The sequence below is a fragment of the Ips typographus genome, linkage group LG8, assembly GCF_016097725.1.
Source record: "Ips typographus isolate SLU linkage group LG8, UJ_Ityp_2.0, whole genome shotgun sequence".
In the NCBI taxonomy this organism is placed as follows: domain Eukaryota; kingdom Metazoa; phylum Arthropoda; class Insecta; order Coleoptera; family Curculionidae; genus Ips; species Ips typographus.
The window spans coordinates 8,454,899-8,475,626 of NC_138429.1; the positions used below are offsets into that span (position 1 = coordinate 8,454,899).

The following is a 20,728-nucleotide window of genomic DNA, read 5'->3' on the forward strand; positions in this document are numbered from 1 at the left end:
TGCAATTTTAGAGCCTGATTTGACAGTTTTGACGTTAGTGACAGTTGTCACGTGATTTTAGAACACTATTTAGCTAGACGTCACGTGATAATTCTCAAAATAACTGTCATAATTCTCAGAAACACGTTTTATATCGAATCCTGCAAAAAAAACGTTTCTAAAACCTGATTTTTGCAACTTTTGAGCCTGATTTGACAGTTCTGACGTTAGTGGCAGTTGTCACGTGATTTCAGAAGACTATGTAGACTTATTTAGCTATACCATGAAGTGACAATTGTCAAAATAATTGTCATAATTTCCAAAAACACGTTTTATATCGAATACTGCAAGAAAACGTTTCAAAATCCTGATTTTTGCAACTTTTGAGCATGATTTGACAGTTTTGACGTTAGTGACAGTTGTCACGTGATTGTAGAACACTATTTAGCTAGACGTCACGTGATAATTCTCAAAATAACTGTCATAATTCTCAGAAACACGTTTTATATCGAATACTGCAAGAAAACGTTTCTAAATCCTGATTTTTGCAACTTTTGAGCATGATTTGACAGTTTTGACGTTAGTGACAGTTGTCACGTGATTGTAGAACACTATTTAGCTAGACGTCACGTGATAATTCTCAAAATAACTGTCATAATTCTCAGAAACACGTTTTATATCGAATACTGCAAGAAAACGTTTCTAAATCCTGATTTTTTGCATTTTTGAGCAAGGTTTGACAGTTTTGACGTTAGTGACAGTTGTCACGTGATTGTAGAACACTATTTAGCTAGACGTCACGTGATAATTCTCAAAATAACTGTCATAATTCTCAGAAACACGTTTTATATCGAATACTGCAAGAAAACGTTTCTAAATCCTGATTTTTGCAACTTTTGAGCATGATTTGACAGTTTTGACGTTAGTGACAGTTGTCACGTGATTGTAGAACACTATTTAGCTAGACGTCACGTGATAATTCTCAAAATAACTGTCATAATTCTCAGAAACACGTTTTATATCGAATACTGCAAGAAAACGTTTCTAAATCCTGATTTTTTGCAACTTTTGAGCAAGGTTTGACAATTTTGACGTTATTGACAGTTGTCACGTGATTTCAGAAGACTATGTAGACTTATTTAGCTAGACTATGAAGTGACAATTGTCAAAATAACCGTTAAAATGTAATTCTTGCAAATTCTAGTAAAATTCTGACAATAATGACAGACATCACGTGGTTTTAGAGAATAATTTGTGAGTAAGAAAATGACTTTTAAGCGCATTTTTAGAATCCTTATTAAATTTCCTATTCGGTAAACTGAAAAAATATATAAAAAGTTTCACAACCAACATAATGGCAATAACGTAATTAAAGGCGGTAGATTATATACAAAAAACAGGAAAACTGTTTTTCTGGTCAACATTTTCCGGTTTCCAACTGAAAATCGGAAAATGTTGGCTTTTATTGGTTGAATGCTCACGTGACATTGACATTTTAAGGGTAATGGACATATTCCTCTGATTATTAGTTGGAGATTCGTTCTGCTAACAGACCTAAAGGGACTTTGATAGTTTATTGTTGGACTTATCTATTTCTATACCAGTCCGCCCATTTATTTCTGGTTCTCATTCCAACTTTGGCGGTATTTTATAGTCATTTCAAAGGGAATTTGAACGTGTTTGCATAGTTGCTGGTTGCACATGTTTTAGGTGTCTAGTATTATCATCTGCTTTAAGTTTAGTTGCCTAATGCAGAGCGCTCAGAAAATCCTCTTTTTTGTATCTAAATTAGCAGGGAGTTGAGGTTTAGTAAAATACACCTTTTGTATAACAAACAATAGATTGAAACTTTCCACCTTGAAATCCAGACAAATTAGATAATAACATAACATTAAAAATAACGATGTCTCCCTCTAGCCAATTGATTACCGACTGCATTAATGATCCATCATTAAAAGCCATAAATAGCTAAACACAAAGTGCATACTAACACTCACTCTAAATGGCTGTGTCGCAGGAATCTTATGGTGTACTCGTGTACAATATTTATTAGTATTACTTCAAATGTAAATTAACGCTAATAGAATAACAATATAAGAACTATTTTAGTCGGTCCCGTGTTGTTTACCCTTGCTGAAAAACAGTTCAAGTTGAAATATTTTACGTTATAGGAAAAATACGTATTTAAATGTGCGACATTATTATGCATAAGACGCATCATTTGAATCAGAAAATGGAAATCGTCATAATTTGTGTGAAGGTGTCAGCCTGAAATTGCGTTTTAGTTTTTTCGATTTAAATTTTCTGTGGTTGATAATAATATGCCAACATTGACTACGTTTATATCGTAGGCTGGGTTCGGGTGGGATTTAGGTGCCACCGTATTTTTAGTGGTTTTTTGAGAAAATCGTTGTCAGATTGTTTATTTAACTTACTTTTACCAAAATAAGGGTGGATGAATCACTTTCGTACAGGAAAAACTCATATTTTCAGGTTATTTCCTTTCTTATAGCATTATCCAGACTGAACATAAATTACTTGTTTTTGATCGATACCAGCAGCACCAGCGTGATTGTTGAACATTTTGTTTGGTGCTTAACACGTTGACTGCCATGAGTACCCATATGGTTTCACAAAAAAAAGGTAAAATCAGTCGTGGGGCGCATATTGGGAGTCTAAATAAAAGACAGGAACTTTAAAGTTGTGAGACGCCAAATGCAACACAATCCTCTGTTATTTAGATGGAAGTAGTAGACGGTGGCCAGCAGGAACAGGAAACTTTTGTTGGCCTGTGAATTGAGACACATAGATGGGTACACATGACTATAAATGATAAAATATCAAAAAATGTCATCTATAATAGTACCTATATTACATTTTAATGCACACCGTGCATGTGAATCAATTGATGACGATTCATTATCGCTAGGATCATCTGACCCTGAATCGGTTCTCTGGAAAATCTCTGCAAAATTTGTTGCTGAAAGACGTATGCGATAGACCAACGGCAACGAAAAACGTGTTGGAACGTGTAGTCTGTGATCTCTCCAAGCGTGACTCCAGTTATGTACCACACGGCTATTAGGATAAAACATAGTATGTTGAGGCCGCGTGTTACCCAGTGGAGTCTCACCGTTAAAAACATGTTACAACATGTTTAGATTCAAATTGCCCACAAAACTATAGAAAAGGACCTATTTTAATAACTTTTAATTACAAAAAACCATATGGCCCCAATGACTATTTCTATTTCTATATTCTATTTTTTTTTGGTTGCATGGTGGCAGTCAACGTGTTAACAATCTTAGCAACGTTGTCAAACAGAACTGCTTTTCTGTTCAAAATTAGTAATGTCATTCTAATAATTGTTTAATAATTTCTTAAAATGGAAGTTTTCCATATTTTATCTCATTTTTTGAGATCTTAATAATTATTCCTACATATGAGTCGGCCACTATGGTTAGCACTAGGTTAGCCATGCATTTTTTTCAATACATTTACAAAAAATAAATATTGCTGCTTGTACTAATCGGAGACTAATGTTAGCATTTTCAACAGTAATTATGATGTTATTAAGTGTCACTTTGCATGTAAAAACTAAAAATACTTATTTAATTTACTAATTTTTAAGCTATTTAACGATTAAACCCTTCACGTTAAACGTCTGATAGTGTTTTCTTGAACCAGTAGTAAGGGGGAGGAATTTTTCCTAGATGCGTTTAAAACAGTCATTTTCTTACACCAAATTATTCTCTAAAACAACGTGATGTCTGTCACTATTGTCAGAACTGTGTCTCTGACAGACATCACGTGGTTTTAGAGAATAATTTGGAGTAAGAAAATGACTGTTTTAAGCGCATTTTTAGAATCATTAAATGTCCAATTCAATAAACTGAAAAAATATATAAAAAGTTTCACAACCAACATAATGGCAATACAAGGAATTAAAACCGGTAGATTATATACAAAAAACAGGAGAACGGTAGAAGAACTACAAAAACGGTAGATAGAGATACCGTTTTAACGGTAGACCTGGCAACATTGCTCCGATATGCACAGCGACGCAGCCTAAGCCTACCAGGGTTGCCATTTAATTTGCCATTTATAGATTATAATTTGTTATTTCTGGATTTTAATACATTTTATCAGTCTCTCTATCTCTCTCCGTTTCCTTCAAACTGTCACATCTTCAAAGATGACAGATAAGATGATCTTATTTAACATATGATCACTTGGTTACTATGACAACTAGAAGATTCGTTCAAACGTCAAAATATAGCCCGTAATTCTGATCTTCTTGTAACTTTCAAAAATTACAAATAACCGAGATATTTGATCGGCAATAGAGCAGTACAAGTTTTGACAGCTCCTAACTTGGTTACTGTAGCCCAAAACTTCTGCGAGAGGAGAAAGATCGCCGACAGAAAGCAAAACAAGAGGAGGAAGATCACGGACAAAACGAACAACAAGCTATTCTGCAAGCTTTGGAAAAAAATCTGACAGAGTTACAATCCTATATCAATCAATAACTGGAGATGGTAGACAATAAAGTGGAAGAGGTGGATCACAAAGTGGAAAAGGTGGGCCATGAAGTCAAAAACGTACAATCTGAAGAAGAGATTCGTCAATTTGGAGAAGAGATTGCAACTTTACGGAAGGAAATCATGAGTGTTCACTGCGACAATAAATTGTAAGGTGCCAAAGTTTGATGGAGAAATTCCATGGGAGTTGTATAGGAAGCAGTTTGAGGCTACCGCCTCAATTAATGGGCGGACCCCCATGGAATCTTCTGGCCCTACGTGATAAAGTTCTCGAAATACTCCAGAACATCCCGGAGTGTAAACCAGGAGAATACTATTCCCTTGAAAACGCGCTAGAACTAAGATTCGGGAAATAGTATATAATGACCCCTAGTTTTTCCCTAAATTTCAGGAAAATTGTTGTGTAGTAAGTGTTAGACCTAAATTTTCCAAAGTTTTTCCCTTATGAAAAGTCCCGTAGAAACATATTCCAAAGAGAAAAATCCCCTATTTTTGGGAAAAACCACTCTGGTAACCCTGATGCAGCCTACTTTACCAATAATACTCGCCAAACGGCATCTTAGACATGTGTGGGATAACATTATTTCAAAAAGTATACATTTTTCAAGTAGTACAGAATTATAATACCCACTTGTCCTCATTTTATACGGGGAACAAGAAAATTTTTTAAAAGTACGACTGTTTTTAAAATTGACTTTTTGAGACCAATTTTTGACCACCTCGTTGTGTTGTTTAACACGACAACACACAAAAACCAAAAAAAAAAACAATTTCTGATATTCGAAAATTACGTTTGTTTTAAGCACTGGAAATGTCAAATTTTACATAAAATAGTAAATATCTCAAAAACAAATACAGACACATGTGTGACATTACACAGGAAATATGTCTAGAATTTCTCGTTGAATCGAATATAAGATGCAACATCCGGTATAACCGGAAATATACCACCATTTTGAAAATACTTTAGATGAATTGCCCCCCTATCGGTGTACTACCAAACTTTCCGAATTATGGTCATTACGGTTATCCAAAATAAATGGCGGCGGTTCGTGGTGGACCACCCTGTATGCTGGTAATTCTATTTTTTGAAACAAATAGTAGCGTTATTATCTCAGTATCTATATTCTAATACATTACTAAAAATAGTTATTTTTATAATATGTTCTCACTGTATATAAATATACACAGTGGTATATTGTTTTGGTAGTCTGTAAGAAACATTTTATTATATTCTTCATATCTGTTTTTAGCAACTATTATTTTGAACATTAAAATAGCAATTTATTAAAAGTAAGTGAAATCAAAACTCAGAGTCGATCTCCACAAATATTTATTAAAAGGTTGTCAATTGCCTAACATGTTTCGGGTGTATTCAGACACCCATCTTCAGAGGCTTAACTAGATCACTAGTCTGCTGACTGTCATTCTAAAAGTCCCCCCTTTTACCCCCACTACTCCCCACTACTCCACTGTGTGCATATGGACTACTACTTTTCGAATTTATTAAAAGTTTGCATTACTTTTTCAATTTACCGGCTAAAGGACGATCCAAAGCACAACAGTTGATTAGTAATGAAAATTACATTTTTTACACAAAATAGCTAAATTGCGGTAACTTGAAAAAATAAATACTGTTGTTTTTTTTTCAATCTGTTGTGAAATATAAATTAGTATCAAGGACTTGATTCCGGTAGTTATTTATGTAAAATAATCACGGTTTAAACCGCACTCAGAAGGTATTTCCCATTAAAAGTACTCTTTTGTAATACTACTTGGAAACTATTTCAAAACATTCGCATCAACGTAAATAAGGTGTGCTCTGAATCCTAAATCAGAGAAGTTTTGAATCAAAGACTACACAAATTGTTAAATCTCAGAATTTTGAGAATTATTTTGACAATTGTCACTTCACAGTCTAGCTGAATAGTCTTCTAAAGTCACTTGACAACTGTCAATAACGTGAAAACTGTCAAACCATGCTCTAAAGTTGCAAAAATCAGGATTTAGAAACGATTTCTTGCAGTATTTGATATAAAACGTGTTTCTGAGAATTATGACAATTATCACGTTACCGCCTAGCTAAATAGTGTTCTACAATCACGTGACAACTGTCACTAACGTCAAAACGGTCAAATCATGCTCTAAAGTTGCAAAAATCAGGGTTTAGAAACGTTTTCTTGCAGTATTTGATATAAAACGTGTTTCTGAGAATTATGACAATTATCACGTGACGGTCTAGCTAAATAGTGTTCTACAATCACGTGACAACTGTCAATAATGTCAAAACGGTCCAACCATCTCTAAAGTTGCAAAAATCAGGGTTTAGAAACGTTTTATTGCAGTATTTGATATATAACGTGTTTCTGAGAATTATGACAGTTATTTTGACAATTTTCACGTGACCGTCTAGCTTAAAAGTGTTCTACAATCACGTGACAACTATCACTAACGTCAAAACGGTCAAATCATGCTCTAAAGTTGCGAAAATCAGGGTTTAGAAACGATTTCTTGCAGTATTTGATATAAAACGTGTTTCTGAGAATTATGACAATTATCACGTGACTGTCTAGCTAAATAGTGTTCTACAATCACGTGACAACTGTCAATAACGTCAAAACGGTCAAACCATGCTCTAAAGTTGCAAAAATCAGGGTTTAGAAACGTTTTCTTGCAGTATTCGATATAAAGAGTGTTTTTGAGATTTATGATTCTTGACAATGGTCACGTGACTGCCTAGCTAAATTATCCTTTAAAACCACGTGATATCTGTCACTAATGTCAAAACTTAAAAAACAATTATTAATGAAAAAATGAAAAATCTGCATTTTTGAAGTACGGTTTTATAGCAAGAATCAATTTTTAAAATTTTTAACATCTATTAAAAGACATGACCCTGTATAATAATGTAAAATGAATACATTTTTTGATCTACCGTTATCTACCGTTTTTTCATTCTTCTACCGCCATTAAATATTTAGACTTGGCAACACTGTATCGGAGCAGTATCACACAATGGTATCACTTTGAACCTCCATCAAAAGCGTGCATGGCAAATTTGACGTCACGATGACGTAATTTGACAGTTGGTCAATATATTATTTAGTTCAATTACGTCATTGTGACGTTAAATTTGCGGCCTTAAACACTTGCCCCGCCTACTTTAGTGCTATTGCAAGAAAAATTAAAAAGTATTAATTTTTCAAATAAATTACTTGTGCAAGTGAAACGGAGCTGTCATTTTTCAAGTTATCCGACGTTGCCATATTTACGCTATTTCAAATATTTGTGGTGTTCCAGCAAACAAGTAGGTCGTAGGTAAAGTATAATACATATTTCGTGTTGTAAAACAATTTATGGAATTACCGTGGTAACCGTTCTATTCGTGCGTAAAATGCTTTCGTAAAACACTTGTTATGTAATATACTATTTATTACATCATGTAACTGGAATCTTACATTGCTTATCAACACTCTCAACAGTGTGTTTTTAACTATTAAGGTCAGAAGTAAAATAACATGCAGCTGTCAACTCCATAATAGTCTTACCTGCCAATTTGTTCTGTTTGTTGTGTAGTATTAACCGTGTGTAATCACTTATTACTAATGGGTGTCAGGATCTATTCTAAACCAGTGCGTAATAAGCATATCATTAAACAATCGTAGAAAAAAAAATCTTGATATAATAGAGTGATGATGATTGAATCAAATCATGGAACTCACAAATGAACTGAATATACTCGAATGTTGATGATTTCAATCCTTTTGTTCATTTAAACATTATGCGTAAAGGCACTTGCAGTCCATCATTTATAAAAAAAACCTCTTATTTAGTTTTCTGAATGTTTCAGGTAAATAAATCGTATTTGTAATGATTGAAGTAAATAACTAAGTAATGAGGTTTACAGATGTGTAATATATGACTCATTGTAGTAGTTAGTAGTCCAAATACCATAAATTTAATGTGTTCGACATATGTGCATTGCCTATGATTTTTGCAGATGGTTTCATGGACATTTATCGGGCAGAGATGCGGAGAAACTGATATTGGATCGAGGCAAGAATGGTAGTTTCTTAGTGAGGGAAAGTCAATCGAAACCAGGCGATTTTGTGCTATCAGTTCGGATGGACGATAAAGTTACTCACGTAATGATTAGGTGTACGCCTGTAAGTATTCATTGTTTATGCATGCAAACTAATTATTAATTGGTATTTGGGGTCTTGTAAACATTAAGCATCTATGAGTTTGTTCACCAAATTTTTTTGCATATAAATAAATTACGGCTTCTATAGTCCAGAGAAAAATTTGCGGTAAAATCACAATTTTCTTCAAAAAAACTCCGATAAAAATCCAAAAATTTACAATTTGGTGGAGGGACCACAATTTACCTTACTGCGATGTTGTCAAATGTAAGCTTAAATAGCTGTTACACACAATTAAGTGTTTTTCAATTAATTAATTAAGTGGGCTTTCACACCAAAGTAGCATGCCACGTGCGACATGCTGCCTGGAAGCAGAAAGCATGCTTCTTATTGTTACGATTTTCCCGTGGGTTTACACAAAGTCAATTTAACTCAACAATTAATAAATTTATTTACACTTCAAAACACTCCGTACAATAATTAATTCAGCTACTAAAAACACTACTACAATTCCACAATTATTCTACTATTTAAACTTCGAGCATAGTATCCAGATGGACAATTTTCATCTTGCCTTTGGGGCTGCGTTGGACTCTGTACGCGACGTCGTTTAACCTTTTTACCACATTGTAAGCTCCCTCCCAGTGTCGTTGCCATCTTTGACTTAATCCTTCGCCCCTCTTGGGTTGAAACATCCACACAGTATCACTTTCCTTATAATTGCCACCAGTTGGTCTGTGGTCCAGTGTCATCTTCATACGGTCGTTGTTTGGTTTCATCTTCTCTCTCTCAAGTTCCTGAATTGTGCTTGATCCCTTCTGTAACGAACACTGGTCACACCGTTTACACCATTCCTCAACGTCCTTTCTGAAGTTAATCCAGTAAAATCGATCTCTTATTCTAGCCAATGTCTGGTTTGCTCCAAAGTGTCCTCCTCCGCGACTGTCATGTAGTTCTTGCAGCACATTCTCTTTGCAAGAATTGGGCACTTATGTTTGGTAAACAAAGCGTTTTCCGTCTGGACTTTCCCATTTGCGAGTAATTAAGTCATCTCGCAGTCGAAGCGAATTCCACTGCAACCAGTAACCCATTACTGTTGGTCCATATCTGGAAATCTGTTGCCAATCCGGTTTCAAATCCTTCTCCAACCATCTTCTGATTACTTTCAAATCAGAGTCTGAGCGCTGCCCTTTTATTATGTCTTCCTTAGAAACGTTCTTTATCTGTCACCTTCGCGATTTGACCAATCCTCCAACCATTATGAATTTGTCCTTTCCGGTACCTTAAGTCACTATCAAAAGCTTGACGATCCTCTACATATCGCGGTAAATGTCCTTCCGGGTTCTTCATTTCCTGCTCCTGTTTAGTTCTGCGGGGTCGGTAAACGAGACTGCTGTCTGCAATTCCAGCGGTAATGTCCACAATTATAACACGTAATGTTTCTTTTAGCAGAGGAGTTGATTTGTTCTGATGTCCTGATTTCGTCGGCACTGCGGGTTTGGAGAACAAGACCGCTGTCTGCAATTCCTGCTATAGTGTCCTTTGCGTCCACATTGATAACACTTCACTCTAGTGATCGGGCGTGATCGTTCTAACTGTGTGGACTGACCATTTCCTAATGCTGCCATTTGTTGCACTAATTGGCCGAACATTGATTTAATTTCTTCTATTAATGTAGCAACATGATTGGCTGGCGGTACTCTCTCCTCTTGAATAGTCTCTGGCTTTAAGTCATTGCACGCAGCTTCAACTTCCAGCGCTCGAACCAGTAATTCGCTGCTGTTGCTCCCTTTGAACATCTTCAGCATTTTCTTTGCCTCCGGATCTCGAATCCCGTCTACAAAATACTGTGCCACAAATTCTTCCTGGATTTCATCCGGGACGGCTGGGTAAGCCAGATACACAAGGCGACGAATTTCGGCTTTAAACTCTTGTAAATTTTCACCAGTTTACTGCTGTCTTGCCTTTAATTGTGTTTGATACACTCCTTTTCTATGCTGATCCCCATAACGACGTTCTAATGCAGCTACTAATGCTTCATAGTTGCTTTGTTGGGCGATAGGCAGAGTCTGTAACAGCTCCAATGCAGGTCCTCGTAGTGCTACAGCCATTTCCTCGTTACTCCATCCATTCGCATTTGCAGCGGCCTCAAATTGGAATTGGTACGTTGCCCATGAAGTTTGACTGTGTTTGTATGTGGGCTTGATCTTGTTGAGCCCGTTTCCGGTGATCACTGCAGAGCTGACTCCTCTGCTGTCAAACAAGTCGCGTAGCTTTATCTCGACATCATTCTGAATTTTATTGAGACTATAGGCATTTACGAAAATTATACCTGCTAATTCTACCGTTTACCACAATCGGTGTAACTTTTAAGGATCTGGTTCATTATGGTTGAATGAATTTTAGAACGCGATTGGTATTCCTATTCCTGATATGTCTTTGACATCTGATCCAGATCTTCATTTTTGAAATGTTTTATAATATCGGCATACTCTCCCTCCATCTCGCAAACAGAACATATTCCAATATCCATTTTAAATTAACAGGTCAATCTCATAAGCTAGCTAAACTGAGGAACAAACCGACAAACGGTCAAACATAAACTAATGTTTGAGGCTATGATTCTAAATTTTAACGGAAAACCTGTCAAAAGTCACTTTTTTCTTAATTTACCGACGGAACTTCTCGATCCATAAATCATAAACCGGGTACATATATTCGGTATTTAGGTAAAATTTCAGAACGGCAATAGTTGTTACCAAAAACAATTTTCGAACGCTCTAGGTTAAACAGGTATCTACCGGTAGAATATTCGTAAATGCCTTATGAGTTACATACCGCATACATTTTTTGCCGCTCTCTGTCTTCTTCTTTGTCTTGTTGTCGAATCCTTTCTTGTTTTTCCTTGTCTTGTTGTTCACGTGACATCATTGACATTTTTTAAACCGATGAGCATGTGACACTGTTAAATGACGTCACGGAATCCCCTTTTTGACAACCATCTCTTCAATTAACCGAGATTTCCATGGTGAGGCTCGTAAAACGAGCATCCTGCATTAAACAGAATGAGTAAAATTTAAAGTCAAATGATTGTTACACAGGTACAGCTAAAGAGTATTACATTCAAAAAAGGGGATGAGATAATATAGTAATAAAAATAATTAAATGCCTACATTATACAACATACTAAGTTTAAGATCTTTTAACTCAATCACACGACAGTAGTGTCCAGAAGCCTATTTTACGTTTAAAAGGGCAAATAGATATTAACTATTTTCTCTACTACTAGCACGGTAATAATCCATTACATAACTTCCTTTGAGTTACGTAATGAGGGATTTTACAGTCACTAGTGCGATAATAATTGATTTTATCGCACAACAACAATTTTGTGCACACCCTGTATACAGGTAACTGTATTGAAGTTCAAACGTTACGCAGTTTGGTTTAGTAATCCATTGGGAACAATTTTGCACTCTTGTAGTTTTTATGTAAATCTAACCGTTTTCGAAATATTTACTAAAAACCACTTTAATTCAGGCGGCGGTCAGTAGGCCAGGAAAAACTTTCATTTTGACAAAATTTTGGTGCATTTTTCCAAAAAATCGCGAATAACTTGATTATTTTAAACGTACCGTATAGACACATTAAATGATCGTAAGTGGCTAATGATTAGAGCTATCACGTGACGTTGAGCGGGCACCGCTAACTTGCCCCGTTTGGCCGCTAGAGGGCGACAGACTTGATTACTTTTCTTCGGACATTTTTTTAAATATCTCGAAAACGGTTTGAGTTATCAGTGTGAAATTTTTATCACGTATGCTTCATTAAATATAACATTTTATCATACAACTCACCGGTCAACCTTTAACTAGATTTTTGACATTTTTAGAGAGAGGGTTACCCTATAAATATTTTGGAAAATTTTTTAATTTTGAAAAGTGTCATTTGTCAAAATTTCATTTTTAAGGGTGTCATGTCTTGAAAAGTATTAAAAATGTCCTAATTTCAAAGTCAGTTACTAAATGGCGGCAGTTACAGCAAAACGGGCACTAGATTTGTGTTCTCCATGCCATAATCAGTTAAAATTGCCTTTTTAGACTACTTTAGGAGCATTTAGAAAGTGTTTACAGTTTAAAGAGCACTGAAGGTTCTACTAGACTGTTCTTAAGGCATATAAAACCTTGTAGACCAGTCTAGAAACTTTAGGAAGCTGTTAAACTGCTCAAAAAGCATACGAAAGCTTTTAGACTGTATTAGAAATCTTTTGAGAGCTTCTATAGATGGGATTTGGAAGCTTTTCGACTGTTCTAAAAGCTTTTGGAAGCTTCTAGACTTTTGTAAGCTTTTGCAAGGCATATTGAAGCTTCTATAGTGTTTTGGAATGTTTTTACACTTTTTAGACTACTTCGGAGCATTTGAAAATTATTTGGTTAGTTTAAATTTGTAAATTGACACTTACCCATTTTGAAAGAGATAATATGGTATGGTTTTGTCTCTCAGAAGCCTTCAATATCTCAATATAGCTATTGTAATTGTAAATTAGCCTATTCAACTTAAAACCGTACAAAAAATAGCAGCAAAGAAGCACAAAAAACTAAATTAAGCACCAAAAGAAGAAAAAGAAGCAAAAATACAAAAGTTACTGAACAGAGAGTATATCGTTACTGGTTTCTTATTTCTAGGACAACAAATACGACGTAGGTGGAGGAGAGAAATTCAACTCGCTAGCAGACCTAATAGAACACTATAAAAAAAATCCAATGGTCGAAACATCCGGAACTGTGGTACATTTGAAACAACCATTTAATGCGACCCGAATTAATGCTTCGGGTATACATTCCAGAGTCAAACAATTGCAGGTAAAATCAATCTAATTGTATGATATACTTGCGCTTTAACAAAAATGTGATTTGTAGTCTGAAAACAGTCCCAGCGGATTCAGTAAAGCGGGTTTCTGGGAGGAATTTGAGTCTCTGCAGCAGCAAGAGTTTAAACATTTGTATTCGCGAATCGAGGGCAGCAAACCGGAAAACCGCAACAAGAATCGATACAAAAATATTTTACCTTGTATGTTATTCAGTTAATTCAATTTTTTCGTAATTCTGCAAAGTTGTATTAGTTGACGACACTAGGGTGAAATTGAAAAATGTGGATCCGACCGTTCCGGGCGCGGACTATATAAACGCAAACTACATTCGTTGGAAAGTGGACGATTCTGTTGGAAACGAAACTGGAAATGACCCGAGCGGCAAAGTATACATTGCCACCCAAGGATGTTTACCGTCGACCATTGTCGACTTTTGGCAAATGGTGTGGCAGGAGAATTGTCGAGTGATTGTCATGACCACCAAAGAGACCGAACGATTGAAAAACAAGTGTGCTCGGTAAGGCAGTTGCCGCTCTTTTGTATTAGTAACATTATCGTTATATTAAGTTTGTTTTGTACAGGTATTGGCCGGACCAAAACGGAACGAAGGAGTACGGAAAGATTACAGTTAAGAATCTTGTAGAATCTTCGACTTTGCATTACACGTTAAGAGAGTTTCTGGTTAGCATGGAAGGAACTGGCGTTGAAAGAAAAGTTTTTCATTATCATTTCACGGTGAGTACTTGTATTTGGGTTCGTTTTTTATAACATTGACAACGCCGCCCATTGACGTGCAACTAAATTTATAATAATCAGGGTATATTTCTTCTTCTCAGCCCGTATTTATCCACTCCTGGATGTAAGCCTCTTCCAAATCCCTCCACGCCTTTCTATTTCTAGCAGTCCGGGTTCCTGCAACATTCTGGAAATCGTCTCTGTGGCCTACCAATGCTTCGTTTGGTCTTTTTTGGGTGCCAAACTATAGTATCCTATGTGCCCACCTGTGGTCGTTCTGCCTTGCCACATGACCAGCCCATCTTCATTTCAGTTGTGCCACAAGTCTTAGAACATCTGTCACTTTAGTTCTTCTACGAATTTCTTCGTTGCGGATTCTATCCCTTAGAGTGATTCCTATCCTAGCCCTCTCCATTGCTCGTTGAGTGGTTTGCAGTTTATTGGCAAATTGTCTCTAGTCCATATGTGAGAACCGGCCTCACGCAGGCATCAAACACTTTCCTTTTCAAATTTATAGGAAATTCACTAGATTTAAGGATAAATCCTAGTCTGCCCAGGAGAGGCCTATTCTTCTTGTGATTTCAGAAGATTGATTTTCTTTGCCAAACATATTCCGAGACAACCTTTAGGGGTTGGTCGTTAACGGTCACCTGGATGTCTTCTGTACTCATGATCTTTGTTTTGTTCAAGTTCGTTTCAAGTCCAATTTGCAGCGATGCTCGATTAAGCTCCCGCGAAGCAGGTTTTTCTGCTCTTCATCTGTGCTGGCAACGACCACAATATCGTCGGCAAATCGTAAATGGTTTAGACGCACTCCATCGATATTAATCCCGTTCTCAGTCAAGTTTTTTGAAGATATCCTCCAGGGCAAGGGTAAAAAGTTTTATTCCTCTTTTGATTGGAATACTGTCGGTTTTTAACTCATCATCTATTTTTACATGAATGGAAGCGTTATTATAGATTTGTTTGATGAGGTTTGAGTATCTACCATTTACACATGTAGTTTAGAAAATATCACTTGGATTTTAAAAATATAAGTTGGATTTCAGACTCTATAACTTGTATTTCATTATCGTAAATTTGGTTTTAGAAGACGTAAGTTGTATTTGAGATTCGTCACTTGTATTTCAGAAAAGGTCACTTGTATTTAGAACGCGTTATTTCAATTTCAGATTTTTTTGTGTTTCTATGTGGTTATTAGTTCATTGTTTTTTTTAATATCACTTTAAGCAAAAAAACCCGCCCATCGGGAGTATTAATTTATATAAAATATACAGGTGTCCCATAACTATATGACAATCTCTCGGGGGCATACAGGGGAGGTCAAAATAATACGATTTGTTCATATATTTTTTTTTTAAGTCACTCCTAAGGGAAATATCTATGTAGCCCCAAAGAACTGCCTTCCAATTAACGTTTTTGGCCGTAACTTTTGAAACACTTTGTATATTGTAATGATTATTGAGTTTAATGTTTTATCGAAAAAGACCTTCTATTTGCATGAAAACCAGGTATCTCGTCTTTGAAAGGCCGGAACTAACTGGACCTAAGATACAATTTGCTTAAACTTTGACAGCTGTCATTATTTTCAGCCTTTAATGGATACTCTTGACATTTTTATCGAAAAATTTTACTCTTTTATTTCGATAAAATAAACGGTTTTCGAGATAAATCGATTTTTCATTGAACTGCTTAAACCACAATGTTATTAAAAATATTCGTTAAACTATTTACTTTTTTTTTATTAACTTTTTTTGCTCAACTTTAATTTTCCAAATTACAAATGACCATGTCTAAAATCCAACTGCTCTTTTCTATACTACAAGTGACTAATCTGAAATACAAATTGCAATTTCGAAAATCAAAGTTATTATTCTAAAATTATTATAAGTACCTTTTCTGAAATACAAGTGATATTTTTTAAATCCATCTTATGGTTTCTAAAATTCAACTGACGCTTTCTAAACTACATGTGTAAATGGTGTAGAGTCGATCCTTGCATTGTCTAGGGATTCTACAATTGCCCAGGTTTCGACAGAGTCAAAAGCCTTTTGGTAGTCGAGGTATCAGGGTATATTTAGGGATTGACTTTTGTTTGCGTTATGCTATAGAGTTAGTTTTTCTTGATCTATCTGTCCCATCTTATAAATAATCATAGTGATTCTTTTGTACGAGTATATGCTTGTAATTGCCAAACCTATTTTGCGATCATGATGTTGAAGACAAGCTACCCCATTGATTGTTTTAGAACCTTGAACCTTAGCCAGTGCTTCAAAAATATCATAAGCAGCTTTTCCATGTCAGTTGATTTCATGTTTTTGACTGGTTTACTACACATCTCTTGAGAAATAATTTCTTTATTGCTCTCACAAAACCTTTTGTTACCTGTTTGAGGTGGGGATTCCAATGCTCTTGTCCTTTTATTACGGTTTTCTATATTTTTAGGATGACTTCCTTGGGCGAAATAAAAACTTGGGGTTCACTCGTTTCTTGTTCCAAATTTAGCTTATCGGCATAGCTGGTATGCAAAACACCACTAGCAAAACACATTTTTAACGGCATCCTTCTTATCGCTATTTTCGACATTGCTTGCATCTGCCAAGCAGCTTGACGCACTTCGAAGTACACTTTGAAGTCAAATTGGAATTATTTTTAATATAAATGTCACCATAGACGTCCATATGTCAAGCTTGCCAATTTCGTAACAAAGTTGACTTTGAAGTGAATATAATATGCGTTTCTAGGCTTGGCCTGATCATGGCGTGCCATCAGATCCCGGCTGCGTACTAAACTTTCTCCATGAAGTGAACAAGCAACAAGAGGAGCTACAAAAGGAATTGCCCAGTAACCAGCCGCCAGGTGCCATACTAGTTCACTGTTCTGCCGGTATAGGCCGAACGGGCACGTTTATAGTGATTGACATGATTCTGGACCAACTAAAAAAATACGGATTGGACTGCGAAATCGACATTCAGCGCACCATTCAAATGGTTCGATCGCAAAGATCGGGAATGGTGCAAACGGAGGCGCAGTACAAGTTTGTCTATTTGGCCGTACAACATCACATTGAAACAATCACGGAGAGAGTGAAAGCTACACAAGTGAGTGAAATAATCTAGTATATTCTTTAGCAGCTCTAATGAAAATGTTTCAGAAATCTATTCAGTCTGGCCGCGAATATACTAATATTAAATATAGTAGCGACATGGGTAATTTGGGTAGCGCACTGTCAAACAGTTTGACTAATACCGGTTCGCTAACTCGACCTAACAGTACGGCGTCGTTTTATCCTCAAACGCCCACCGCTGTAATAATGAGGCCTGAAACGAAAAAGCCTCAACGAGTGGTGTCTGACGTTCCACTACCAAGGTAAGGAAAACTTTCTGTTTGTCTAACCCATTGAATTCGAATGGTTGTCTTTTTCTATCATTGGTGTGTCTCTAATTAATCTGGAAAACACTCTAGCACAGGTAGAAGGTCCCATAAGTCGATTTAGACACATTTACCTTAGTCAATAAATTGATAATAAGGGTGATAGAGAGGGTCAAAAATTGTAAACAAAAATATTATGGGGCAAATTACCGGTAAAGTAAATAGTTTACTTTACCAGGAAAATTTGACTGGTAAATTACAAATACTGTGTTTCTGGCAGTTCAAATTTTGACACCACTTTTCTCCTTGGCTGTAACAAATTTTGTAGGGTTGTTTTAGGTTATTGGATAGGAAATTTTATGAGGATTCCAAAAAATGTGCTTAAAACATTTTTTTTTTTGCTCTGTTTAATGGCGTTACCAACTAGGGTATTTTGCCAGCTCGATACGAAAGAGGCTCAGATAGTCGGGCTTGTGCCCCTGAGCCCCAAATAGCTACTAAAAGTTCTAAAAAATCGCTTAAAGGCACGATCCGAGCAAAAGATGTAGTCCTTCCTCGTGAAAACTATAACCGTCACTGTCACATCCACGTGGTCTTGACCTAGGTTTTCACCCTTTCCGCCTCTTGGAAGTACACCGCACAAGACAATTCCCCGTAGACTTTTAGGAATCAACGTTTCCACTTAGAGCTCCCCCCATCTCCACTCGACCGGCTGCGGAATTCGGTCGTCAACTTCAAACTTCCCTGAACACCGTTTCAAGAAACGTGGTTTCTTAGCGACAAAAAATGGCGCCCACGAAACAGACGTGCGATACGTTTCAAGTTGAAAATCGAACTGCTTAAAACATTTATTTTCCTACTCCAAGTGGGGTTTACAGACAATTTGGTCCCTGACTGTCTTTTCAAACTGTGTTTCTGTCAGTTCAAACTTTGACACCCATTTCCTCTCTGGTTGTACCAAATTTTGTGATGTTTTTCATGTTATTTGATAGGAAATTTAATGAGGATTCCAAAAATGTGATTAAAACAGTCGTTTTCTTACTCCAAGTGAGTTTCACAAGCGATTTTGTCCCTGACTGTCCTTTCAAACTGTGTTTCTGTCAGTTCAAACTTTGACAGCGCTTTTCTCTCTGGCTGTACCAAATTTTGTGATGGTTTTTCATGTTATTTGATAGGAAATTTAATGAGGGTTTCAAAAATGTTATTAAAACAGTCATTTTCTCACCTCAAGTGGGTTTTACAGGTGATTTTGTCCCTGACTGTCCTTTCAAACTGTGTTTCTGTCAGTTCAAACTTTGACATCCCTTTTTCCCGAACTGTACCAAATTTTGTAGTGTTTTTTCATGTTGTTGGATAGGAAATTTAATGAGGGTTCCAAAAATGTGATTAAAATAGTAATTTTTTTCACTCCAAGTGCGCATCACAAGCGATTTTGTCCCTGACTGTCTTTTCAAACTGTGTTTCTGTCAGTTCAAAATTTGACAGCGCTTTTCTCTCTGGTTGTACCAAATTTTGTGATGTTTTTTCATGTTATTTGATAGGCAGCTTAATGAGGATTCCAAAAATGTGATTAAAACAGTCATTTTATTACTCCAAGTGCGTTTCACAAGCGATTTTGTCCCTGACTGTCCTTTCAAACTGTGTTTCTGTCAGTTCAAACTTTGACACCGCTTTTCTCTCTGGTTGTACCAAATTTTGTAATGTTTTTTGATAGGAAATTTAATGAAGATTCCAAAAATGTGCTTAAAACATTTATTTTCCTACTCCAAGTGGGGTTTACAGGCAATTTTGTCCCTGACTATCTTTTCAAACTGTGTTTCTGTCAGTTCAAACTTTGACAGCACTTTTCTCTCTGGTTGTACCAAATTTTGTAATGTTTTTCATGTTATTTGATAGGAAATTTAATGGGGGGTCCATAAATGTGATTAAAACAATCATTTTCTTACTCTAAGTGCGTTTCACAAGCGATTTTGTCCCTGACTGTCCTTTCAAACTGTGTTTCTGTCAGTTCAGTCTGGTTGTACCAAATTTTGTGATGTTTTTTCATGTTATTTGATAGGAAATTTAATGAGGGTTCCAAAAATGTGATTAAAATAGTAATTTTCTTACTCCAAGTGCGCTTCACAAGCGATTTTGTCCCTGACTGTCCTTTCAAACTGTGTTTCTGTCAGTTCAAATTTTGACACCACTTTTCTCTCTGGCTGCACTAAATTTTGTGATGTTTTTTTATGTTATTTGATAGGAAATTTAATGAGGATTCCAAAAATGTGATTAAAACAGTCGTTTTCTTACTCCAAGTGCGCTTAACAAGCGATTTTGTCCCTGACTGTTAAACTGTGTTTCTGGCAGTTAAAATTTTGACTTTACTGACTGTACCAAACTTTGTATGTTATTGACATCCGTAGAACATTTAATGAGGATTTGAAAAATGTCATTTTCTCTCTCCAACTGGATTTGGTTCCTAACAATTCAAACTTTGTCATAGCTTCTCCCTGACTGTACCAAATTCTGTAGTATTTTTGAGGTTATTGGATAGGAAAAAGTTTTCTTGCAGAATTCGATACAAAACGTGTTTCTAAAATTTATGACTGTTATTTGACAGTGGTCATGTGACTGCCTAGTTAAACTATCCTCCAAAAACTACGTGATATCTGTCAGTATTGTCAAAGTTTGCCTATAGTTTGCAAGAATTACAATTTAACACAGTTTTCCTACAGTTTTCGAAACAAGACGTGTTTTTGAGATTTATGATAGTTATTATGACTATGAATGATATCCTTCAAACAAATTTCAATTAGACCAATAAATTTACTGGCAAAATTGGTAAATTACTAGTATTATTTATGAAAGCTTCTTGGTTAGGAAACAAAGGAAGAGAGTCAGATTTAAAAAAATAAATAAATGTGATGTCATAATTTCCTTAAAATCATTAAATAATACAAACATATGAGAAAGGTTGCTAAATTTTCCCAGTACCAAGCCAAAAATAGTGAACCATAAAGATGTCGTACATTTTAAGATGTGTTTTATTTCAAAATAAAATACAGTGTGTCTCAAACTGGTTCTACATGTATTGGGATCTCGGTAAC

General features: G+C 35.8%; 1 protein-coding gene across 2 annotated transcripts in view; it reads left to right on the forward strand.

Annotated features, from left to right (window-relative positions):
* csw (protein tyrosine phosphatase non-receptor type corkscrew) overlaps positions 1-20,728 on the forward strand; it is a 49,269-nt gene that overhangs the window by 22,529 nt on the left and 6,012 nt on the right. For both annotated transcript variants that reach the window (XM_081985616.1, XM_081985617.1), the window contains 7 exons: positions 8,521-8,686; positions 13,348-13,524; positions 13,582-13,732; positions 13,785-14,049; positions 14,114-14,267; positions 17,012-17,368; positions 17,422-17,636. In XM_081985616.1, coding sequence (XP_081841742.1) covers positions 8,521-8,686; positions 13,348-13,524; positions 13,582-13,732; positions 13,785-14,049; positions 14,114-14,267; positions 17,012-17,368; positions 17,422-17,636 — 1,485 coding nt within the window. The remainder of the gene's footprint in view (positions 1-8,520; positions 8,687-13,347; positions 13,525-13,581; positions 13,733-13,784; positions 14,050-14,113; positions 14,268-17,011; positions 17,369-17,421; positions 17,637-20,728) is intronic.